The sequence below is a fragment of the Arachis ipaensis genome, chromosome B7, assembly GCF_059453495.1.
Source record: "Arachis ipaensis isolate K30076 ecotype BB chromosome B7, ASM5945349v1, whole genome shotgun sequence".
Lineage (NCBI taxonomy): Eukaryota > Viridiplantae > Streptophyta > Magnoliopsida > Fabales > Fabaceae > Arachis > Arachis ipaensis.
This window is the reverse complement of record NC_142442.1, coordinates 2,256,495-2,283,685: the sequence shown is the minus strand read 5'-3', so window position 1 is coordinate 2,283,685 and position 27,191 is coordinate 2,256,495. Positions and strand designations below refer to the sequence as shown.

The window sequence follows — 27,191 nt, the reverse complement described above, 5'->3', positions numbered from 1 at the left end:
CACTTTTGTTTCATATCATCCGTAATCTGATATAATCCCCGAGGAGTTTCAAACTTTGCAGAACTTTCTCCCCCAGTCTCCCTCTGAATTTGTGGACTTGTGTTTTTTCCCTTCGTCGCGCTGCTTGCTATTCTTTGGACCAAACTGTCCAATTGTTCTATCAAATTCGCAGCTTCTGGAGATTTTTCCCTTTCTGTCTCCTGCGTTGACGCCCCCTCCTGGCTTAAATCAGTCAATCCAAGGCTGAATGATGGCACCCCTGGATCTGTTTTAGGAACATAGGAAGCTGTCCGTGCCATCATCAACAGGGCAGCAGCGTCTTCTGCGTCTGGATGACTGCGTCATCATGTATAAGAATAAGAATAAGAATAAGAATATACAGATGATAAGCAAAGATTGATTTTAGTCTGATGAACTTACACTTTAGTTGGAGCTGGTGGAACCGTGGGTGTGGTCTCTTGAAGTTGTTTGGGGGTTTCAGGAGTGCTGCACAGTTACAAAAAATTAATCACGGCATAAAAGAAACTAATCAGGAACAATATACACCCAAACTGTTAGCTAATATACACCCAAACTCCAAACAAATATACACTCAATACTATTTCTTACGTTTCTGTAGTCCCTTCAATCTGTAGCATAGGGGTTGGTTCAAAATCTGTCTCAGTGGTTGTTTGGGATGCTGGCACAAAAACCTGAATCGGGACTCTAAACAAGAAGAAAAATGAAAGGTTAACAACGCCTTTGAAAATAATAAGGTTATAAGGTTGAATATTATTGTAAAACTCACATTGCAAGCGCTTCGGACGGTGTCTGTTCCCTCACAACCATCATATTCGAATCAGACGGACTTAACCTAAAATACACCCAAAGAAATTCAAGAAATACACCCGAACAATTCAAAAAGAAGACAGGCTTTGTTTTTTTGAGAACTTACATACTTGCAGTTTTTGCTTTTTTTTCCTGCCTTTTTTTTCTTGAATAAAATAATAAAGGACTTTTTTTTCTAAAAAAAAATATATACAGAATTAGAAGTAGAAGGGTAATAGAAGAACAAAAGTAACGGTTATTTGAAAGAGAAATTACATGCTCTGTGACGGCTGGTTTACACTACTCTGTTCTGTGTTTCCTTGAGAGGAAGGAGCATCAGTTCCTAAGTTCACAGTCGGTATTCTAAGACAGATTTGATCCAAGCAACACAACAAAGTTAATATTCCAACTTATTAGACAACATACACCCAACTTGATCCACGCAATACACCCAAATGGTTCCACAAGACACACCCAAATCATGATAACAAGATTTTATTAAATAATAAAGCTTCTTACGTTTCAGACGACACATAGCGACCTTCTGTCGATCGCAGGTCAGGTTGGTTCTCCCTGCGAAACAAGAAACAATTATTAGCATACAAAACACGACAAAATATGAAATAGACAGCCCATCAAGACATACCCCTCTGCAGCAGATTTATCAACGTTTTGCCCTAGCCATTCATCCAGTTCGTCACTTGATATTTCATATGTCTCACTACATTCATAAAAGAAGATGTTAACAAAAATAATTACGACGATAGACAGTAATATAGCTTACGAAGTACTGTACCCGTCAAAGTATTGGTCTTCTTTAGGAGGTGAATCCTCCACGAGAACTTTTTTCTTTTTTGGTTGTGTTCTGGGTGGAAAAAAAAGAGTACCAATCAGAAATAAAAAATTAATTTTATCACAGAATATTATGCAAAGAAGTGCTTACTTTTTTGGTGTTGTTTTTGTTTTTTTCTTCTCCTTCTCCTTCTCTGCAGGTGATGATTCTTCACTCCTATAAGTTAATAACAGACACTTCAGTTAATACACGAAATCTTTATAATGAAGCCAAAAGAAAGGAGTAATAATTTCAGGACATTACTCATCACTTTGTTCAGATTCAGATTCTGAATCAGAATCTGGCTCCTCTTGCCTCTGCTTTCTTTTTCTGGAGTCCATTCTGGAAGGCAAACAGTGATTATTTAGAACATACTAAAAATACACCCAACGTGATCAACAAGATACACCCAACTCGAAAAAGAAATTACACCCAAGTATGGTACTTACTTTTTCCCCTTTTTGATGGGGTGTTTTCTTGCTGAATCCTCCGAGTCTTGTTGAGTCTCAGACTCAGAGGTAGAAGTGTCACTGTCAGTAGCTGTTTCTGTCTCCGAAGACGATGTTGGACTCGCCTTCCTTTTTTTTGTTTTTTTGATTTCTTGTTTTTTTTTCTTTTTTTTCTTTTTCTTTCATTTTTTCTCTTGCTCTTGTCTCCGCCATCTTCACAATCCCCTGAAACATGAGATATTTTAGCTAGCAGCATTCAGGTAAATAAAATACAAGCAACATATTATGTTTACTTACCAAAATTTCTTCTTTTTCTGCAGTCATTCTTTCCACCAACTTCTCCTTAGTCCAGTTGGCAATCCAAGGCTTTGGTGGTCTTTCAGCCCTCTTCTTGCCTTTGTTTTCAGAAAGATGAAAGTATATTATCATGAGGGCAAAGAGGCAGCCATCAATTGCCTTCTTCTTCTTCTCCTGGTAGTCTGTGATGCCTTTGATCAAGAAGGTCAAAACATGCGCCCCCCAGTTTCTCTCCGATATGCCGTCCATCTTAAAAATTGGGGCGAGGTGCACGGGCGATATTTTGTTTATCGTCGTTGGCAAAAGGAACGCCATCTGTATGTAGAGGATGAATATCCTCTTGAACATCAGGCGTTCCTCTTCGCTGCCAACGCCGATTTCCATCATTTCATCGGTAAGACTTTTGAGGGTCTTACCCTGGAATCTTCTATAAATTATTTTGTCATCATCAGAAAGTTGCTTATAAAGTTGCTTATACTCAACTTTCTCAGGAAACAGATTTCCTACAAAAAAGAAAACAACAAAGTATCAAAATCGGTTCAAAAACACCCAAGTATCAACCTTAAATATACCCAAGCATGAACTTAATATACACCTATAATTTTGAGCTAGTTACCTGTTGCATTGATGCCAAGCGCATCACCTATTGTCTTTGGTGTTATTTGGAAAGAACCATATCCTGTCTTCAGTCTGTTCTCCCCAAGTTTGAAGTTGTTTGCCAGTTCCCTTAAGAGTTGGTGATCCACCCTTAGAGGTGGGACGTGCATCAATCCACCAAATCCGAGATCCCTGACAATTGCCTTCATCTCCTCAGCCATGTTTCTGAACTTATCACTCAGGAGATGTGTGGCACACTTAAGGTCTTTCGTTTGGTTTCTTGCTGCCATTTTGTCTGAAACAAAAAATACACACAAATATACTCCCATTAGTAACAGTAAGATACACCCATATGTAAGAATCAGATACACCTATTTATAACAGTGAGATACACCCATTGAAATTATTCAGATACATTCATATATATCAGTCAGATATCAGTCAAACATGTTTCAATATCAAGCAACATTACAAGGTCTAATAACAGTAAGATACACCCATATGTAAGAATCCGATACACTCATTGTTAACAGGGAGATACACCCATAGATATTATTCAGATAAATCCATATATATCAGTCAGTTATCACTCAAACATGCTTCAATATCAAATTAATTGAGATATCAGTAAGATACACGCATATATGAGTCAGATACACCCATTGATAAGAGTAAGATACACCCATATGTAAGAATCAGATACACCCATTGATAACAGTGAGATAGATATTATTCAGATACATTCATATATATGAGTGAGATATCACTCAAACATGCATCAATATCAAGTCACATTACAAGTTCAAACAGTATACAACCCCCAATCTACGGAATAAAGCCCCAAAAATCAACAACAGTAGCAAGAGAACTTAGAACAAGAATGTAGAACGACGTAGAACTTAGAAGAATGACGTAGAACTTAGAACAGTGTGACAAAGAAGCAAGAATAATAGCACAGTAAACCCTAGAAGAACGACGTAGAAGAAAACTAAAATATACAGTAATCTTGATGAACTTACGTTGAGTGTTGTTGCTTCGTTTTCTCTTCAGATTCTTCACGGAGAGTTTGATGTTGTTTTGATGGAGGTTTCGAACAACGATTTGTATATTTTGAACTTTGATTTTTGCTCGAAAATGGGAGCGTTTCCTTGGTTTCGAAGCGTTTTGAGAAGTGGAAGAAGTGGAGGAAGTGGAAGAGTCTGCCATACGTAACCGTTTGTGTTGAGCGCGTGATTTTGACGCGCCATGTTATGCTTCCTTATGCGCGTGTCTTCGATTTGGGCTGGGCCAACTTGGATGCTTGGATACTTGTATGTGTAGCAGGCCCGTAAAAAATAAAACTGATATTAAGTGATATAAATGAAGTGAATTATAAAAAATTTTGGCTAATTATGACTGAAAAAGTTTGGTTACCAAACTTTTTCCTTACTGCACATCTAACATACATAGTTGTATGTAATTTAAATATGTTTTTTTAAACAAAATATTAGTGAATTGTTTTTATAAAAAAATCCACACACAGAGAGATATACCAATTGGTAGATGCAACCAAGGCAAATAGTTGAGAGTTTTGTGAGCATAACACATTAACACTAACTACTGAACTATATATATATATATATATATATAACAAATAAATTGAGAAGTCAAATAGTTTTTTGTCCTTGTCTATTTGATTTAACAAGAGACATATACATGTTCCAATAATTCATACTCATGTATAGTGTTAAATTGTCGTTAATTAAGGTTGTGTTTCAGAATAGAAATAATAATTGGTAAAAGGTTTACTTATCATTACCATGCGGATGAACAAGGATATTTCGTATATCAATCAAGTCACATTTTTATTTATTACGTTTTATACAATGAAGTAAATAAAAATAGAAATATAGTTTTAAAATTAAAAAAAAATTATATTATACGATAAACACAAATCAATCTATCCAATTCTCTGTATATAGATATAGAATATTGCAGCTATAATTACGATTATAGATATAATTCAATTTAAAACGAAAAAATTAAAAATATTATGTATACACAAAAAAATAATTATTATATATTTATAAATAAATATATATTATTTAATTATTTTTAGTATATATTTTATATTTGAATGTATATTTTAGTCATAGTTAATTTAGTAACTAATGTTTTGGATATATATAGTATGGTCGATGAAAAAGATATGCCCAAAACAAAATAAAGAAGAAGAAGAAGATTCTCTGGCTTTTATCCATGGAGTTAATTTAATGGCGGAACCTTACCTGTAAAAAATAAAAAGGGTTATATTAGGTAATCAATGACTTTCTTGAACAACATGAACAAAGAGCTCTAAAATTGGCTCAATTCAAATAAAATACACTACACTCCAAATTATTCACAAATTATTCACGTAAATCTTAATATTAGAATAATCATCCGCACATCTAGTGAATTGAACATCCGATATATCTATTATTCACATTGTTTAATATTTTTATTGTCTACCTATCATTTTCCAAATTAAAAATAGAAAGAAACGTTACACACACAATTATTAAAAGTTTCTTAGTTGCATGTGGACGTAATAAACAAAGGTATTGAGTGTAATATTCTTGTTTCTTGGGGTGTACGTCTTAGATATATGCTACATACTCTTCTTATTAGTCTCTTTTAATTAATTCTTATACATTTATATAAATATATATATTCATTTTGTTCTTCTAATAAGCCCCATTTAACTTAAATAATATGGCATGCATAATGTTTGTAAATATGATGAAACCAACAACATGCTTTTGGAGAAAGAAGAAGAAGGAGAGGCACCTTCTTCAGCAGCATCATCATCAGCAACTATTAACATTAGAAGAATGGCTTCTAAGAACACCAATCATGGAGAATGATGATGATGATGATAATGGTGAATATACACCTACTACCTTGGAGAAACTCTTGAAAGATGAAAAGGGAAGTGAAGTTATGGGGTTTGGTAATTCAATGAGTAGAAGCAAGAGTTGCAAGCAGAAGAAAAGGGTTAGTTTTAGATTACCAGAAGTTGCTGATACACTTATTTTATATGATTAATTAGTAATAGAATAAAATTAATCTACACATTAAATAGGAATATATATATATATATATATATATATACCATATATGATGTGCTAGAATAATAATGGATTATAGTTATCAAATTAGTTCATCAACGTAACATTATAGTATTAATTAAGATCCATCTTCATCATATAGGGTGTTTAAATCTAAACCGATTTAAATTAAACCGCTCATTCAATCCGATTTAAATTGAAAACCGATTAAAATCACATTAATTTGGATTTGATTAGATTCAATTTTTTGCAAACCGTTAGATTGGATCGGATTTTGGATCTATTTTTCATAACCGATCCAATCCAATCCAAACCTCACAATGTGCTATAATATTATTATTTTATTATTATATTTACAATTATACTTATAACATGTTCAATTTGTTATACATTTTTCTATTATTCATGTATTATTATTATTTAATAAATATTTTATGTTCAAAATGTTATTTATTTATTTATTTATTTTAACTAACCTATAATTTTATTTCTATTGTTATGTTATCGTTAGCTTTTTAAGATATATTAAGACTTGTTATATCATTGATGATTATTTAAAATTTGATGTTGAGACTTATTATATATATTTAATTTTTTTAATTTAAAAAATCGCAAATTCAAACCGATCCAAACCGCTTGTATTCGGATCGGATCGGATTTCCAAAAAAATTTCATCCAATTCAAACCGCACCGTATATAAATTAAGCGTTCCAATTAGATGATTTTTTCTTTTAAAACCGAACCAAACCGAACCGCAAACATCCTTATCATCATATATGTTAATGTTTGAAGAGCAATTCACTTTTTTTTTTTTTGTATATGTTTTGTTATTAATCATAGCATTACAGCTCATTTAGCATGAACAATAGTAATTATAAATACGGGATAATTTATTATTGGGCCAAAAGTTATACTCGTTGGTGTAAAATATTTTTTAGCTTAGCTTGGATCCGATTACATGACACTGTGTTAATAAAAATAATTATTTTTTATATTAATCACATAAATAATTATTAAAAAAATAAATTAAATAATTATATAAAATATTTTATTCTGTTAATATATTAAAATTAAATTTTTATTATAATTATTAAAAAAATTATTTTACTTTAAATAATCACTTCACTGTTATTAAAAAATTTAATTAGAGAGTTGTCTCAATCTTTTTAAAATTATTTTTTATTTTAAATTTTAAATTTAACTCTAATTCATAATCTTAAATTTTAAATCCTATAAAAAATGAGTTAAACTAATTTTATGATAAAAAAGTTGATTAATATTAATTAATTAAAACTTGACTTTTTATTATTATTTATTATTAATTAACTATAACAATTTAGTTTGCCTCATACACTATTGGGCCTTTACTAAGATATTGGTCCTATACTCACAATAACCTATTTGAATGGTTATTAAAGTATTATTTTTGTTTTCAAAGTTTGGGATAAGTTTTATTTGTGTCTTTAATGTTTAAATCATTCTATTTGTATTTCTAATATTTGTAAAAGTGATTCAATATTATTCAATGTTATTCTGCCGTCAATTACACACCATGAACTTTAGTTGGAGTTCTAAAAATATATTCTTGAAGTTAAAATACAAATATCTGTGACAGAATCGATGATCTGCTCCAAATAATAGCTCATCAAAAATTAAAACTAATCCCTGCAACATTTACATAATTCACCTTTATTTTTAGAGACATAATTGAACCTGAATATAAATAATAGATACAATATTGAAATCGAACACATTCAACTGAGACCTAATTGAGAATAAATACATACAAATGAGAATAATTAAAAAATACAATCTGATCTATTGGTATAATTGATCGCAAAATAACATTAAATCACTTTTATAAATATTAGGAATAAAAATAGAACGATTTAAACATTAAGGATATACAAATATAACTTACCTTAAACGTTGGAAAAAAAAATAATACTTTACTCTTGTTGATAAAATATATGAAGAAATAATGGTGATGTTAGATTGAAGAGAAGAAGACATAAAAAGAGAATTGTAACTAACTAATAATGGCATATGCAACATAAGGTACAAAAGGCAACATATACATTACCTACCATGCATTCATAATAAATGTGGACATAGTGTGATAATATATATAAGATGCTATGAATAATAATAATGAAGAAAGCAAAATTAGTTGAGATACAAGGGGACATAACTCAGAAAGCACAATGATGTGTAGAAACTAGGAAGTAACTACATACACTCACATAAAACAACACATTGACTCCTTTCTAATTAAAGTAACCCTCAAAAAGAAGACAAGAGTAAGGAAAAAGCTTTTGGAGGATAAGCATTCTTTTAAAATACAGTACTATTGATGATGTAAACAGATATATTTATTATAAAATATATATTTTATTTGTGGTTATACTTATTTTCTTCTTCAATTATGAACATGTAGGATGGATATATATACTTGACTAGCATTTTTTCTTTTAATTTCATTTTCAATATTTTAATTAGAAAAATAACTATTTTTCAGTTATTATTAACTAATTTTTAGAATTATTTTTTTTATCCTAAATTCTAAATAATAAATCCTCAAAAAATTGAGAGTTAAAAATATATTTTTACAATAAAAAATTGACTAACTAAAAGTTAATTTTTTTATACTTATTCAAAGTATAATTTTAATATTTTAAATTTTATTTATCCTTTACAAAATTTTAAAAATAAATATATTTAATAAAAAAGAAACGAATTTTGTACTCCAAAAGTTTAGAGAATAACACACTAAACTTATTATAACATTTCTATCAGTTTTTTATACACATGTATATATGAATCATTATAATTTGCATACACATTATTATATAATGTTAGAATATAATTAGGATCAATTAGAATAGGAGATAAGAGAATCGTAATAATAAAGACGTAATATTCTATAATAAATATTCATATATACTAAATAATTCTAATTAATCATAATTATATTCTATCATATAAGATCTGCAAATGCAAATTAACAGAAAACATATATCAATAAATTAAAGAAGGCAAATACAAACCTATTTAAAAGGAGAAATATATATATAGAAACAAACAAATTATATTTCTACAACTCATAAAAATTAAACAAAGTTTATAAAACATGAAATTAAAGGAATTTATAAATTTATTGTGATTGAGGAAAAGAAAGGGATGCAACAATGTGAAAAAATTGAAGCTGGTGAAGTAAGACTTTAGCATGTGCGGTGGCTCTTTTCTGAACTCTAAGAAACAATTCTTCACTGAGTTTGTCACCAATAAAAGCGTCAACAAGCACACCGGACACACTTTTGCAACTGTTGGCAAATGCTTTTCCAACTTCAATTGCATCATCTGGTTTGTTAACAACAAGGGGGCTCCCTCCTTTGAACACTTCAATCTTGTTTATCACAAATGAACCATTTTCTTCAACCACTTCCTTGAAATCTTGCAAGCTTGGTGCATACACTGGAATGTTGAAACTGTCCCTTTTTGAACTGCTTATTAATCCCTATCAATAACATACAGTATCATTATTATTCGGATTAATTATTCTGTTAGTTCTTATAATTTTACTAAATTTATAATTAAAATTTTATATTTTTTTTAAGATGGAAATTCAGGTGTAGTCGACTTCACGTGAAGTTGATAACTGAGAACCATCAGATGATTTGATTGATTTGACTAAATTTTCATCTAACGGCTCTCAGCTATCAACTTCACGTGAAGTCAACTGCAACTGAGTTTTCATCATTTTTTTAATTGGATTTTTATACTGTTTTTTTATTTTATAATTAGGTCATTTTTAGTATAAATTAAAAAATATAGAAATTTAATTAAAAATTTAATAAAATTATAAGGACCAACAGAATAATTAAACTTTATTATTCATATGATTTGCTTTATTTTGATTTAATTAGCATGTAACCAAAAATATTCTTTTTATTCTTGATTAGTTTAACTAATTTTGTGCAGTTAAAAAGTTATATAGCATTCTTACATTGACAATATTTATTTCTTTTTGTAATTAAAAGTGATTGATAAAAAGTGAAAAATAAAAATTCGGTATTTTATACAATAAAAATATACAAAAGAGATATCTATAAAAAAATTATACAAATATTATTTTTTTTAATTAAATATGGAAAAAATTTATCTATATGAAAACATCGAAATATTAGTAAAAATTTACATAAAAAATATTTTAAAACTATTGAATTCTATCTCTTTTTAGTAAGTGATATTATTTGAAATATATGACATGTTTTATCCTTTTTTTTTCTTTTTCTTTTTCCCCCACAATGAATGCTCAACACATCTTTATGTAGAACAGTAAAAGTGTTGCTTATATTCTGTACTTATTAATTGAATATACAGTAACACTTTTGTTTGGATGTATGTGTATGATTCATGGTTGAAGATAAATTACATTCAAAAGCTAAGTACACATGCCTTTGACTATGTTCAAAGATCAAAGCTATTGTTTGGTCCCACAATTACAGAGCTACAATCATTAGATGAAAATTTGATACAAAGAATGCAAATGCAACTCCATTTTGTGTGATATAATGATTTTATTTTTATGTGTTTAATTTGTTGATGTTTTAATAACCTTATTTAACGAATTAAATTAGTGGTCAAAATTATTATGGACCACTTTGCCAGCCGGAAAATTCATTATTATTTCTGCCGACATCATCATCAAATAAATTGACGGCTAGAGATCAATTTTTGGAATGGTAAACCAACGGCTGGGATTGTCAATTTGTTTTAAATAAACATGGCAGCAGCAATTGTGAAACTTCATAATAAGTTATATTGTGATGATGGCTTCAATACTTGAGAACATTTTTTGTGTTCTTTTCATAGTCTATATACATTGTGTTTAAGTTTGTTGATAAATAGTATATATTATATTGTTTGATTAGATTAACGATGTTTTGAAAAATATTTTTACCTTTAATTATCTTTAATTTATTCTTTAGTAATAATTAATTATGAGAGCATTAATGTAATATATGCATGTGAGGTAGAGAAATTTAATTTAATTTAGAGAAAGTCTTGAAAATCTATATTATTGTACAGTCAATGTTATGGTTAACATTCAATATAAAAAAATATAAAACTTTTAAAAACAAAAAATCTAAAATTTAATTAAAAAAATATTCAAAATTTTAACTCAACAAAAATTTATCTTTAGTAGATTTTGTAATAAATATATTTAACAACCTACTGCATTATAATGTAAGTTTCTTAATATTATTTTTTAATTTATTTTAAATATTTTAAATTATTGTTAACAATTATATTAAGTATATATACTAAAATTAATTATTAAAATTAGTTATTAGTATAAAATATAAAATATTTATTAAAAATATATAATAATTAATTTTAATAATAAATTTTAATATATAAATAATTTTTTTTTTTTTAAATGTGAAGTGATTTATATATGAAAATACCTCATGGACAAGATCATCCCAAGCATCCTGAAAGTGGGTCCCAAAGAGAAGGCCAGCACCACCTTGGTCAGTGGGGTCCACAGAAGTTCTTCCCAAGCAGACCAAGAACATGGACCCACCTCTCTTCATCTCCACACATCTTGCACTCAAAAACCCTGCCAAGTCTCTTTGGAATTGTTTCTTGTATGCATTTGCTGTGCTTTCATTTGCTCCATGGATAAATACCCTTCCTTTGTTATATGCACTTGACCTTTTCTCAACCACACATTCTGGCACCTTCACATTTTAGATAATTATTCACGTAATTAATATAAAAAATAATTATTTTTACTAATATAACGTTATATAATTAAATATACGTATAAAATATTTTTATATTGATAATATATTAAAATTAAATTTATTAAATATTTTTTTTTATAATTTTATGCTTATTTTTATCTCAATGCCCAAGTAAACAAGTCATTGTCTCAAGAAAACAAAGTTGTTGTTTTCTATATGTATCAATTCCATCATAGAGCATGACTTTGCTATCTCCACTTTTTTGACCAAAAATGGGGGCCTACCTACTCACTTAGCCCTCTCATTAATTATTCTTTTACTATTTTATATTATAAATCTCACATTTATTAATAAAGATAAAATTTTAAAATAATTTATAAATATAAAATATTTTTTTACTCTTTAAACTAATTTTTAAGATTGAGTTAGAATTACTTAATCTATCTTATTTCTAATATTTTAGTGTAAAAAATTTATCACAGCATATATAGAACCATATAGACTATATAGTGTGAATCATAAGACAACAAGCTAAGAAAGTCATGATCAGTTGAAATTGATTAAAAGGTGTTTAGCAAATTCATTAAAGTAATCATGGACATTTTCACCAAAAGTTTCCAAGAACTTAAAAGTTTGAACTCTAACCGAAAGGTTTATAAAAAAAGATCAAGGGCTATAGAATGATGAAGGAAACAAAAGTCATTGGATGTGATTTGAATTCTATGATCATTCTTTTGTATACTAATAGTAATAATAATTTAGATTTCAATTTTTAAATAGCTTTAGTGTAACAACTTATACATAATTATCTAATTATAAGTTAATTCCCATATTAATAAAATATAACTTCTAAATTTTTTTTTATCTTTGTCGTAAAATAAATATATACAAAAAGTTATATATATATTAAAAAATTATTAGCCACTAAATCAACTATTTTTATAGAATACATATTAAAATTAAATATAAAATACAGGTAAAAAATAATTTAAATAAATTTATATATAAATACATAATAACTAATTTTTATGTGTATATATAAGTTTAATTACTCTGTTGGTCCCTATAGTTTCGCGAAATTTTCAATTAGGTCCTTATACTTTTTTTCCTTTTAATTGAGTCATTGCACCAAAATTTTTCTTTTAATTGGTCCCTACACTTTTTTTTTCTTTTATTTAGGTCCCTATACCAATTTATTTATTTTTTTTAGTTGGGTCCTATAAAATTAAGCCAATTACTACTAAGAAGGACTTAATTGAAAAAAAAAATTTAGTGCAGAGACTCAATTAAAAAGAAAAAAAGTATAAAGACCTAATTAAAAATTTTACGAAACTATAGAGACCAATAGAGTAATTAAACCGTATATATATGATAGCGTTTTTGTATTACATATATATGATGACTAAATTAGATCATCAAATCATAATAATCACTTACAATTAACAAATTTAGTAATCTCTAATTAATACTTTAATAATTTCAAGTTACACATATGAACACAAAGTTATTTGCAAGTTCCCAAGAATGAACTGAAATAAAATAAAAATAGAATCTAAAAAAAAAGAAGAAAAAAAAAAGATAGGACATGGCTCACCTGAGACAACCAATGCAAAGAAAAGGCCGAGTGAAAAACATCAACAGATCTCGCCGGAAAAAGTCTCCGATAGAAAGAACCGGGGACTCCGGCCGCAAAGTACGAGCGGTGGTTGTTGGCAGCAAGACACTCTTCCATGCTAACTCCGCCGTTATCATTAGAAAGATGCGGCGGAAGAAGCTGGAAGAGTGTGTTGAAGTCATTACTAGGAAGGTCAGAGAAGAAAGCTGAAAATTCAGGTGGATTGAACCCTAAAGCCTCATAGCGCTTGATTATGTGCTTTATGATGACATCAACAACGTTAATGGTGTTGTTGCCACATGAACAACCCAAATCCACCACCACAAATGGGATTTCATTATCATCGGAACAACCATGAAGCTGAACTCTATCTAGGGTTTCCTTCAACAGGTGAAGCATAGACTTGGCATGCATTGCCTGCATATATAAAAATATTTAAGTCATGAATAATAAAGTCGCTGAAAATTTATATTTCGGACAGATTAATTTCTAAAGTAAAAAAAAAAGTATAAATAAAATCTTATACGAGAGCGAGAGCAGACGTGGATAAATTAATTTAAATTAAAATATTTTATTCTAATCACAAGAGTTAATTTGAAGAAATTAACTATGCTAAAAGATTTTATTAGTATTTTTGTAAGCAACTAATTTATTCGAAGTATAAATCTTTAAAAGTTTATTTGTTGTTTTATTCTATAAAAAATATAAATTATCACTACAAAACGCATTAATTTGATCGATGGACATAAATTTGTCTGTATTTAAAATTTTGTCGGACTAATTTGATTATTTTAAAAATTATGATTGCTTTTATATTAAAATAAATTTATTTAATTTTCATAGAATTTAAATTTAATATTAAAAAGAAGATGAATTTATCTATCACTTGACAATAATAATAATAATAATAATAATAATAATAATAATAATAATAATAATAATAATAATAATAAACAAATTAAAAGTAATAGTTGTGTGTGCTTGGGTTATTTTAATTATAAAGAAGAAGAAGAAGAACCTGTGCTTGGGAATTGTTGGCATAACTGGATTCTCCTTTGCCTCCTTTCATGCTAAGTAACTTTTCCAGTTCTATGTTGGACACAACAACATTGTCTCCCATTGGAGCCATCTTAGTTATGATTGCTCAAATTAGAAAGAGATTATTAGATTGGTGGAGTCTGATGATTTTTTTATTAACTCAGACCCAAGACACTCATATTTATAGACACATTGGAGAAGGTATCGTATGGATACTTTATGTTATAGTATAATATTACAGTTTCTAATAATCTAATAATCTCTTTCTAGTATAACATATGTGAATAGTATAACATAAAATATTACATATAATATGATTTTATGTTATACTATAATTTTATGTTATAGTATAATATTACAGTTTTTATGATTTAAAGATTTAAAATTTAAATTTTGTTGACCTCAAAAAAAACTTATATACAAAAATTCATACAAATCTAAAAAAAATTTATATAAAAAGTGATATTAAAAATATATAACTGTACTGACAAAAACTTTCAGTCTAAAACTGACAAATTTTAATTTTAGCTTCATTTATGTTAATATAACATATTCACGGTAATATAACATATTCTAAAATTGACATTAATTGTATATGTGCTTATTCCTTTTTCGTGTTATAATTTGTTTATTTATTGGTTTATATTTTTATTTTTATATTTTGTAATATAACTCTTATTAAGTATCAACACTAATTTAGCATTTTTTTTAAAAATTATTTAAAAATTTGTTTTATAATTATTTTTATTTTATTTTTTATTTTATAATCGTCGGTATATAAAATCATGAGTTGTACTCTGAAATATAACTATTTTATATATATAAAGAACGTTAGCTTAACGAGTTTTAGATTAGAAGTATATACTATAATAATGTTAATACAATTTGGAAATTATTGAGTAATAATGATACGTATAACAAGGTAACACCAGCTAGCTAATTAGTGAAAAGAAGTAAACAAAGAAGGGTGACAATTATGACTCTTCATTAACTGAGCTAGGCTACATATGTTTCCTTTGATTTTCATACAATTACTTTTTACGGTAATATAAAAAACAACCTAAAACTTGTCTTATTTAATAGTTATTGATTATTATAATAATCAATAAATATTAAACAAAATAAATTTTATTATTTTTTAGTTAATTTTTTTGTTATTAAATATTTTTATATTTTTTACGAGTATTTTGGTGCTAATTAGATTAATAACATCTGTCGGTTCTGCGTTTGTTTACAGAGACAGGACATTGAGACAGAGATATAGAGATACACGATCGTATTTGGGAGAGGAGACATGAAGAGAGACAATATATTCAGAGATACTGAATTAGTATATTTTGTGTCTATCCTGACGAGAAGGACACGGAGACACTAACAAGGGACACAACTTATTTTTTATTTTTTCTTTTATTATTCTTGTTAATTTTTTATAATTATATTTTTTATTATTATATTTTTCCTCTCAAATTTTTTGAATGAAAAAAAATAAAAATAAATTAGATTTTCATAATTTGTTATAGTTTAATTTATTACCAAATAGAATATAAAAATACAAAATTTTGTATTTTTGTCTATCAATATCTTGTCCTATCCTATTTTTAGTGTCTTATCCTGTTCTGTTCTCGAAAATAAACGCAGCCTTAAGGAATTTATATATTATAAAACAAGATGGTCAAAGCTATCCATTAAAATCTAGATAATCATGATTAGTTATATCTATTATTATTAAGGTTTTTACTTTTGTGTGTGTAGTTCATTACACTTCATTGTAATTTTTGTACTCATATTATATATATATATAAATTTAATATTTTTATTATTAGACAAAGAATTCGATCAATATGAGTATCACATTCTATTCATATATAGCAACAAAAAAGATGTGATTATTTAATTGACTCCATGACAATAAATTGAGTGGAAAAATTAATTTTCTAAAGGATCAACTTCAAAGTTCAAACTACCACATATACATAAGCTTTTGACTAGGAACTTTAAACCCTGAATTTGTGAAGGAAAGGAGGACAGTTACAACAAACCTTTTTCTTAATAGAAGGAAAAAGGTATATAGAGTATGACGTTATAATATTATATACTATTGAAGGAAATTAAAAAGGTATACTTTAATTTTCAGAAGATGAAAATTCAGGTACAGTCAACTTCACGTAAAGTTGATAGTTGTGAGAGTCTTTAGATGAAAATTTAATCAAATCACTCAAATCATCGGACGGCTCTCATCTATCAACTTCACGTAAAGTCGACTAGACCTGAGTTTCTACTTTTTCGAAAACCATGATTCTCTTGTCTTCAAAATCAACCTTTGTTTGAATTGGTAAAGGAAAAGAAATGCCTCGAAATTCAATGGATTCCAATGTAGACAAATGGAAATGTTTTTAATTTGTTTTATATATGGTCAATAAAGTTCATTTCCTTTTTTAATGTGAAACCGTCTTCCCTATATATTATTGTATAATCAATATTTTTATATTAATAAAAATAATTAATTTTTAAATTTATTATTTAAAAAATTATTTAAATACATAAATTTAACTGAATAACCGTATAAAATATATATAAAACTATTTATATGCTTAACACTTTAAAATTAAACTCATATAATTAATATTAATGTAAACTTTCTTAACTTAATAAGGTTTTTATTATCGGTACGGTCAAAAGAAAAAGAGTATGAATTTTCTAACTAAACAAAAAGTGTTAATTATTAATAATAAAACATTATTATTATGTGTTTGAATATTCTCATTACAAGGATAAATAATAATATATGAATATTAATATTTCCATTGTTTATTAGTGATTGCTCTTTTGCTTTTTCTTCAAAAGCAACAAATATAAGTATGATTATTATAATACAATAATAAAATATTCAATTATTAACTTATTATAACTAAGAACTAATGAAAGGATTATAGTTTATTATTATATAAAAGTGCAAACTTGAACAATAATGGATGCAAACTAAAAAATTAAAATAAATGGCAATCATCACCATCATCATCATCATATATAATTAAAAAACAAGGCCATGTACATTGATCCTTGGATTCTAGACTATAGGGGTTGATATTTTAGATTTTATATTAGAAGATTCATATATATAAAAAGGAACAAAAATAATAAAATTTTAGATCTAAATCTCGTTATGGGCTACCTCTTCTCATAGCAGTTTATCTTTTATTCTTCTCACAATTATGGTGTCACAAATAATATAATAAATAAGTTAAAAACAATCAATAAATAAAATAATGCATGTTGCATGCATGGCCATGGACTGATTTCTATAAGGTTGCCTTTGTAGTTCTAAATTGTAACCGTATAATTGCAGTTGCACTATTATATTATTAGTAAAAATTCACATGCAGTTTAAAATCATGAGATGATTTGACAAATTTAATTACAATTTTTAATTATCAATTTTACACGAAAATAACTATATGTAAGTCTTCACTTATATTATTTTTTTATATTTATTTGATGAATTTAATTTTAGTGTACTAATAATAATTTTTTTATGTGATTATTCAATTAAATTTAAACGGTTAGATAATTTTTTTAAGTAATTAGTTTAAGATTAGTTACTTTTAATATGATAATATATGATTGATTATTTGATAAGGTTATTTTATAATAATAATACGTTAAAATTAATTTTTTTACTTATTATTTAAGCTTTGTTTAAATAATTTTATATTCCAACAATATCTATTTCTCTGTGTATAAAATACACAATTAATTTTTTTTTCACGATTTTCTTCCATCTCGACATGTCAAAGAATAATTTATCACGTTAGCTAGTGAGTTACTCAAAAAAGTGAGTCGACCTATCGACCAACTTCCAACTCTATTTTAGATGATGTATGTAAAAAGGTGAAAATTCAAGTGTAGTCCACTTTACGTGAAGTTGATAACTGAGAGTCGTTAAATGAAAATTTAGTCAAATCAGTTAAATCATCTAACGACTCTCAGTTATCAACTTCACGTGAAATCGACTGCACTTGAGTTTCCACCGTTTGACTGAATAAAATGTAGCCATAGCCTTTCACACAACTCAAAAGGTAGCATATTCTTTCTCTGAAATTTTACTCCAAAAGCTTGGAATCTTGTCCTCTAATTTAATTTTCAGCCTTGTTTGTTAATGGCCCCCCATGCATCTATCCTCCTTTCTTGAGGTTCTTCAAACACCAAAACCACCGCAATACTCGCCGGTTCACATGAAATTATATTATTATTGCACCATTTTATCTTCTAATTACCCTTTATCTCCAAAATTATCTTAACCTCCATGTGTGATAGAAATATAATCATTTACATACCTTTTTTAATTGGCTTAATTTTTTTAAGACAAGTAATATCTATTAGAATTTGTATGATCTAAAACAATCAAAACTTAAAAAACTATTTTTTGAATCAACCCAACATTTTTTCTTTTGTTGGGAAAAATGGAAGTAATTATTATGCTAATGTGACATCCCGTAAGTTACTAATAAAGTCATTCAAGTAAAGAGAAATCACCGGTTTTATATAGTCAAAAGATGGTAGTTAATTATTCCCTTTTTGTATATATGCTTTTGCCCCCCCAAAAATTTTCTTCTCTTCAAATGCTGGTTCAGATTTGGACCATTGACTTTGAAAAGAAGTTAGAATATAATTAAAGATAAGATTGCAATAAGAGAAGTGCATGTGGTTTGATTTTTGTTACTTTGTTGGCAGGATTATATTATCTTTTCTGCCGTCACCATGGTTGCATAATTTTTTGTAAGGAAGAAGCAAGGTAATTTAATTTGAGTTATAAAGATGAATATTGTTACGGTGGGTAACCAGAGATTAGTGGGCCGGATGGCGTTGGTTGGCCCAAACGTGTGAGGGAGGTGACTATCGAGTGAACCTGAAACTCGGTGTTCTTCCGTCCGACTTGCACGTGTGAAAGAATGGGGGGTGGTACCTGCAAAGACACTCCGATGCCTAAGTTAGCAAGAGTGTGAGCAAGTTTAGAATGTATTGGACTTAGTGATACCTGAGGGATGTCAGGGTATTTATAGTGGTGAACCAATAACCACCGCTGAAGTAGTGCCACCTTTTTAGGTGGATAACCGTTCCCATATCTTAGGGAGGTTAAGATATGGCTCTATGAAGTGGTTGGAGAGTTTCTAGGGGCAGTTACTCATTCGAATGAGTGTTATCTGCCAGCTAACCCTCGTATCCGACTTCTTTGGAGCAGGTCGTGCTCAGTACCGACTTCTGGAGATGAAGGCTGGTACTGGGTGAGGGCCGGGCCTTTTTGCTTGGATCCTGGACCTTTATTATTGGGCCAGGGTATGAACAAATATAATATTCAGATTTTACAAAAGTAAGTTTAGTTTTTATCCCAATGTCTTAGTAACGGTCAAAGCTTCTAGTACCATGTTGGTTAATGGTTATATTCACTTGCAACTACGAACAAATTAAAACTCTTTGACTATTGTCTTTTACTGGAATTTGATGCTTATTAACTTTTTACTACAAATTTTAGGGAGGTAGCATGCATTGGGAACTTTAGAAGTCAAAATCCAACTTTATGTATGTGCTCTCCATTGAGTGTATTATTAACCCTTCAATCTTTTTTTTTTTTAAGTTAGGAGTGAGACTCGAACTCGAGACCTCTGGATGAGGATGGAAAAACTGTCATTTGGTTTTCTGAACATTTACGTCATCTCACATTAATCGTGTATTTATAATATTATATTCATGTGTATATGTATGTATTAAAATAAAATATTTAAAAACTTTAATTAATAATAATAATCTTATCATATGATTTTAGCCTACAAAGAATTACTAAGTAGTTTAAAAATATTATTTTTTTCCCCTAACAATGAATGTATCTAGAAGCTTATGTGTGTGGTTGGTGTCTGGGAATTTATGAGAAGGGGGGGCTAAAATATTGATGTATAACCCTTCAAAGGGACACTGTTCCCTGAAATATTCAAGCATTATAGTTGTTGGTACTAAACTTCTCCGGCACAACAATGGTTGTCACAAGAAAGTTTGTAGCGTATTTTGGTATTCTCAAAATTAACGGAATTTGTTGGGTAGTAGGCTTTGCCTATCTTTAGATTGTTAATATTATAATGTCAATTAGAGTTGGTAACCCTAGGAGATTTATTAAGAATATAAAAATGAGGTAAACATCCACATGCCTATCAACTTTTAGACTTTAGATACAGGTTGATAGGCATAGGCTCATTAGATGAGTGTTAAGAGTTCAATCTGATTAATTAAGATGTTGATTTGAAGCTCTAATGGTTGTGGATGGATCCAAATGAAGCAACCGTTCTAAAGATCTGCGTCTTCACTATAGGGCCCTAGCAATATATCTCGAATTCAATGATACGAAATTACGGGGTTGAATTATTCATCTAATCATGATCCAAAAAACATAAAATATTTTGAACATGTCACATTAATAGTGCTCATATTCTCGTGCAGATGAGTTTTGTCCTTATCTGAGATATTATTTATAAATAGATGCATAGCAAAATTAAAAACAACGAAATAATGAATCCAAGATTCTACAAAATAATTATTATTTTCTGGCTACTGAATTCAATTGGTTTTTCCAGAACAAATTCAAAGGTTATGTCTATCAGAAGAAATGGCTATTCTTTTTTACAAACGGTATATAATACAATTCCAGCATACTAAGCAGGGGACTACGCTATAATCTAATTAAAAAGGTAAACAGTGATTAGTGGACCTAAATAAACACCTGCATACCCAAAAAGAATGATACAGAATGAATTGCTCAAAAACAGAACTAAAGGCACAGATCAAAAAGAAAGAACTAATGCAACTAAAGTCTAAGCTAACATTCATATCTTCGGCTAAAGTTTTTACATCACATGGAATTCATGCTCGAATGTGCCAACGAGAGATTATTGCATGGGGGATCAGGCGCGTCGCCATGTACATCGAATAGCGGGTCTAACATGCATCTCACCTGCATCAACAGGAGAGCACAGTTAAACTGGGAATACGCATTCATGGATTCAATAGAATAGATACATTAAACTAAGAAAAAAGAAAGAAGTTATAACAATTTGCACAGATACAAGGGATCAAATACCCACCATAAAATTGCATGACTAAGGGGAGTCATATTATCATGTTTTCAACACAAGATCAACTGGTAACAGGCTGAAATAACTTTTTGATTTCATCATAAAACCACCTGCAAAAAATCATTGAGATCTGTTGAAAATCAAAACTAGAAAAGGTTTACAAAGCAAATATACAGACTCAATCAAAATAGCGATTCAAATTTTGTCCTCATTTATTAGAGAATGGATGGAGGTTACAATGTTCATGCCATCAGCCAAAGGTATGAATGGGGGAAAAAAAGGGATTAGAATGATAGATGAATAGAAGAAACAAACCTGCAAACAAAAAGTGGCTGGATTCTAGCATTTGCCTCAATTCCTAACTGATTTCGTCTGTCGTTTTCTTGATTAAATTTATCAGATGGAAGGACTTCACATGGACCTCGAATAGAGCTAGCCTTTTCAGTTCTTTCACTATTAGATTCATAAACCTTCAATAAAAGAGGGCAAAATCAGTAAGAAAAAACCCATATGCAATATATGAATGATAAGCATGCTGCCGTGTTCATGTGGAGTTATCATTTGATTGAAACATCCTAAAACAGAAGTTAAACATGGATTAAACATACCAAAATAACACCAACAAACTGAGAATTACGTAATATAAAACTTTTACATGAATGAATTGATATCAGTCTCCGTCTCTACGAAGGGTAGCACCATATATATATAAAGATGCATGCACAAGTATAAATAGTTACCTCGTTAACTTCGGATATACACGGATGACCAATGTTCCCAGGCAAATCACCAGGAAAGTAGCATTTCGTCACCTTAACCCACTTTAACCCAGTTTTGCAGTCTTCCCACATAGACTGAAAATAAAATTGAACACATCACTTTGTTAAAGGTTTATAATTTATAAACTAAAACAACTATTTCACACAAGGGTTCAAACCTATATACCTTTTACTTTAGAGTACACCCAAAACATGTTTTTGGAAGAAATCACAAAAGCTTTGTGATTTCATAGTAAATTTTTAGAGGTATCATGTAACCAAATGCTAGACTCAAGTGGGAAGCAAGATGATTTGCTTACCTGAAGTTTAGAAGGTGCTAATTTGCCATGGCCAGATGGGAGAAGAGCATGACTATGAAGCCTATAGGTTACTCCATCAACACAGCAAGATTTGTAAAACTTTTTCTCATCAACAATGTGTATAACATCACCAATCCATTCTACAGCTTGCGAGCTATCTGAAGATAACGCACAGTGTTGTCTAACTTCAGCATTAGTTCCAGAACTCCCATCAAAGTTTGCTAGTGCAACATCTTGGCCATCTCGCTTGGTATCATAAGTTGAGCTTTCTCCTGATTGTGATTCCTTTTGTTCATTACTCATTAAACTACTGTCAACTTTTTTATCCGATAATACTACAGCATTGCCCTGTGACACTTTCTGCTCAGCTTGAAAGTCTTGTGATGATTGCAAATTGTCACATTCACCTGGCTCAGATAATTTAGGAAGGGTCTTGGAATCGAAACACTCTTTAGAGGTTGAACTCTCTTTACAGGTTGAAGGCTCAGGATTAATTTGTTGAGCAGAACTTTCACCAGGAAAGTCAACGGAAGGAACAGAAGCTGCATTAAGGGATTTCATAGAGATGTTTGGGTCAGGCTTCTGATCAATATGTTCCGTGTTGGATGATCCGGTACCATGTATATCCTTTGTACCAGGAGTCTTTGAATCAGATGGCGACTCAACTTTGACATTGCTGGTAGCAACTATTGGAACAGTGCTCCCATTTGTTGTTAAATTCTGCTGGCTGACCTTTGGATCTAAGCTCCCTGTTTTCTTCTCAGAAGGTTGCTGAACTCCAACCGTAGTGGGCAATTTCGGTGGTGTGTTTGATGATCTCATGACACGACCATATTTTGGAGGTATAGGCTTTCCACCGCTTAAATTCAAACACCTCATGCAATGCCAATCCACTCTATTATGAATTCCTCTTAAAACCGAGGGCTGCAAACACTTCAAGTGATATCCCTTTTCACAAGCATCACAGAGAAGCACAGTATCAACCTCATTGACAGTGAGTTCACACACCTGACAAGTCAAAGCCTTATTCATATAATCCCTTGATGGAGGAGTCCATGTCGGATGCTCAGGAAGCTTTGGTTGTAACAATTTCTGGACAATCTTTGCAATTTCAGCATGAGTAGGAATTGAAGGAGGCTGAGCAACGTTCATACCCTGGAAAGACTGTTGCATAGTAGACAAGTTTACAGGTGCTGTTTGAGTAATAAATGGCCTAAAGCTCTGATCTGCTGTTATTTGTGAACCTGCCCTTGAAGCAGCTACATCACTTGTTCCTTGTACCTTGACAGTGTTATGAGCAGGCACCTTGTTTTCCAATGCTGTTCTAGCTAACGACGCAGATTGAGTCTGTATTGACCATGGTGGAGCATTTGCCAAAGGTTGGTTTGCTGATGAATTTGCTACATGCAAGGGGAGAAAAAATTCCAAGTGAGTATGGTCATTCACTCCATAAACAATGAAAAACAGATTGAACTACTAGTCATTGATCAATTGGTAACACAACTCAACATATGCATGTAGGTACATACAAACTTTAATGGACAGTATATTACCTGGTATACTAAGCACATAAGAAGATCCATTTGATCCTCCATCAGCTCTGACCTGTGGGTTTTCAAGTTTAGGCACTACCATCGGAGATGAATTTCTCCCGAGATGAGTGCTAGGTATTGCACCAGAAACCATAGGTGGTCTTACTTCATTGCTAGTCGACTGATATTGCGACGTAGAAGACGATCCTGCAGAAACATGAGAAGGAATAGACACCGTTGTTGCCGAAGAAGGGATCGCTATGTGGCTTGAATTATCAGGTGCAAACACACGAACACCATGTGGAGCCACACGGTTGTCAGCTGTTACACTGGTACTTGGTTGCACAGGCTGAGATGTGTACGTTGTAGAAGGTGCAGCATACCTCTTTGCTTCTTCCATCTAAGAACATAAAACAATAGTTGAGAAAAGAGGAAATGAAGGGGGGAAGTCATCAAAAGAATTGATTCAGCTTCATTGTATTTATTATCATCAATAGCATTTGAAAGTAAATAAACAATGGTTTCACTACATGTTACGGAATAAAAGAACACATTTAATATATAAAAAAGAGTTTAATTTTGATGCTAACAGTGATTTTACACAGACGTGCAATCATATTCACGCGGTCAATGTAAAAGTTAGTGATTTTTCTTGATGTGGTGTTACATCATTGGATGCACGTGTAAAACTACACAATGCATCAAAATTAAATTCTATAAAAAAATGTCGAAACTATATTTTTCACGTAACGCCTTCTAATTTTCGATAGCAAAACCGATTAATTAAATTCAGTTCCAAACCAGTAAGGAAGTTTAAGATAAGATCAATTTGACAACATAAAATAGCCCAATACTCAAGCAATTAAAGCTCATTAGTAGACATTAAATTCCTCCTAAAGAATCCTCTCCATTAAGCAATGCTAACAATCTCATAAGCACCTAGGCAGGAAGTGGATTTTGCACCACTAAACACCAAAACCCAAAATTCTTATCCCCTATGCTTATCTTAAATCCTGAGAATTTGCAACAACTGAAACGCACACACCACCACATCCGTACATCAATCAAAACAAGGTTCACAAGCAGCAATTATTCACAACAATCACTATACAACACACAGCCTCCAAAATTTTCAAATAATAATAATAAATTTCCTGAATAAATAAGAAAAAAAAAATCGAAATGCTTTGGTTGTTTACCTTCCACTTAGCATGCGTATACCTCTCAGCAATTGACATCTTTGGAGTTCGAAACCCTAACCTCTGATCCCTAACCCTGCCGTTCAATCCAAGATCCTCAATCACCGTCCCAATCGCTTCCCTCCCAACGATATCCTTCGGCGCGAGCCCTACGCAGAGTTCGGCGAGCTTGCTCCGAGCCTCCCTCATAAGCTCCACCTCCACGTCGGTAGGTTTCCGACCCGCCCGCATCGTCGCCATCGTCGACAAAACAAGCACAATCTCCGCCACTCTCTTCAATTCCCCTCCTCCTCCTCCAGCACCACCACCACCACCATCGTCAACATGTTCCTCGAGCTTAGGCTTCTTGGCGCAGCGGTCATCGTCATGGTGTGATTCCCGAGGTCCGCCGTTCTCGACGGGGAGATTGGAGGCAGGAGTGAGCGGTGGTTGGTGGAGGTCCGCGTGCGACGTCGTTTCCATGCGGGGAACGACGTCGTTGGAGGGAGAGAGAGGGTGTAATTAGAAAACCCTAAAGAGAGAAAGAAAGAAAGAGAGGGAGAAGAAGAAAAGAGAAGAGATTTGAAAAATAAAATAAAATTAAATTAAACAAAAAGAGAGAAGAGAAGAGAATTGAGAAAGGGGAAGATAAAATTGGTGGGTGGTTGTTTTGGCGGGTAATAATTGAGAATTTGATTTGGGTGTTAAATTGGTGTTTGTGTAATTAGCGAAGGTTGGGTTAGTGATAGTGAGTCAGTTCGTAACAGCGGTGATACCATTCGGGGCTTGCGGTGGCTTCAGATTCAGGGACGCACAATTTTTCTGCTTCTTTCTTCGCAAATTAAAATATTAACGCAAATAAATAATAACTCGTTGAGTTCCCAACTCGACTCGTTCCTAGGGTTTTTTATTATTGTGACACAATAAATGAAAATTTAGTCCGTATTACAATAATCTAGGAATCGATAATAACAAGTATTAATAGGAAAATAAATTACTTTTAGTAATAGAGGTTATTATATGAAGTCATAATCTATAAAATCAAAATGGATAAAAGATTAAAAATGCAATTATTTTTTTTTTACCAAAAGATAGGAAACTCAAACCCGCAACCTCTTAATTGAGTATGGAAAGACTATGTTATTTGAGTTATAACTCATTGGCTTAAAAAAATGTAATCATTTAAGAGAACTAAGAGGGTTAAATGTATTTTTTTTCATGTAAAATATTAGTTATTTTTATTATGGTTAGAGATATAATTATTTATAATTTTTTTATTAGATTAAATTTTTGACATATATTGTTTAAATGTTTTATATAAATTTTTTTTATCAATTATATTTTAAAAAATTAAAAATAATTTTATGTTTAAATATTTTATATAAATTTTTTTTATTTATCAATTATATTTGGATATAACAATATATAAAATTATTTATTTATTTATTAGGTGAACATTTTTTTTTAAATCTTTAAAAAAATATAAATCGTATCTTTTTAAAAAGATTTTTTTATTTTTTTACTGTATTTATTTTTATTATTAAAATTTACCAAATATGTTAAAATAAGAGTTTGTAAAATACTTCGGAATTTTTTATTCCTTTTTCCTGTATTTGCAATCAAAGGAGTTAAACCTTAAAAAGTTCACATGCAATTTACTCGTACTAGTTTGGCACTTAAAAAATCTTAAATTTCTATGCATCTTAACCTAACTCCTCGTGCAAAAATATCCCAAGATTACATCTAATCTAAGTGCCTGAGACATCATTACTAATATTTGCCATTCTAGAGAACAGAACACAAAGTTT

At 30.1% G+C, this 27,191-nt stretch overlaps 4 protein-coding genes across 4 annotated transcripts; all 4 read right to left on the bottom strand.

The window, feature by feature from the left end:
• Positions 1-416: 416 nt before the first annotated feature.
• On the bottom strand, positions 417-2,197 carry LOC107633904 (uncharacterized). Its single transcript, XM_088493994.1, has 11 exons — positions 2,089-2,197; positions 1,904-1,981; positions 1,751-1,816; positions 1,604-1,672; positions 1,454-1,528; positions 1,327-1,380; positions 1,084-1,170; positions 935-1,003; positions 788-853; positions 610-705; positions 417-486 (listed from the first exon to the last, which is right to left on the bottom strand). Exons 2-11 carry the CDS (start codon positions 1,978-1,980, stop codon positions 417-419), a joined length of 729 nt encoding a protein of 242 aa, XP_088350120.1. The 5' UTR covers position 1,981; positions 2,089-2,197.
• Positions 2,198-2,231: 34 nt separating this feature from the next.
• On the bottom strand, positions 2,232-3,203 carry LOC148550139 (uncharacterized). Its single transcript, XM_088493410.1, has 2 exons — positions 3,002-3,203; positions 2,232-2,888 (listed from the first exon to the last, which is right to left on the bottom strand). The coding sequence occupies exons 1-2, from the start codon at positions 3,201-3,203 to the stop codon at positions 2,335-2,337; spliced, it is 756 nt and encodes a 251-aa protein (XP_088349536.1). The 3' UTR covers positions 2,232-2,334.
• A 5,978-nt stretch (positions 3,204-9,181) lies between these two features.
• LOC107606437 (indole-3-acetate O-methyltransferase 1) lies at positions 9,182-14,610 on the bottom strand. The gene is made up of 4 exons (XM_016308502.3): positions 14,458-14,610; positions 13,419-13,856; positions 11,543-11,818; positions 9,182-9,588 (listed from the first exon to the last, which is right to left on the bottom strand). Exons 1-4 carry the CDS (start codon positions 14,566-14,568, stop codon positions 9,226-9,228), a joined length of 1,188 nt encoding a protein of 395 aa, XP_016163988.1. The 5' UTR covers positions 14,569-14,610; the 3' UTR covers positions 9,182-9,225.
• Positions 14,611-21,047: 6,437 nt separating this feature from the next.
• Positions 21,048-26,320, bottom strand: LOC107609239 (uncharacterized). Its single transcript, XM_016311127.3, has 7 exons — positions 25,405-26,320; positions 24,227-24,605; positions 22,674-24,073; positions 22,336-22,449; positions 21,911-22,065; positions 21,605-21,705; positions 21,048-21,474 (listed from the first exon to the last, which is right to left on the bottom strand). The coding sequence occupies exons 1-6, from the start codon at positions 25,864-25,866 to the stop codon at positions 21,657-21,659; spliced, it is 2,559 nt and encodes an 852-aa protein (XP_016166613.1). The 5' UTR covers positions 25,867-26,320; the 3' UTR covers positions 21,048-21,474; positions 21,605-21,656.
• Between the last annotated feature and the right edge of the window lie 871 nt (positions 26,321-27,191).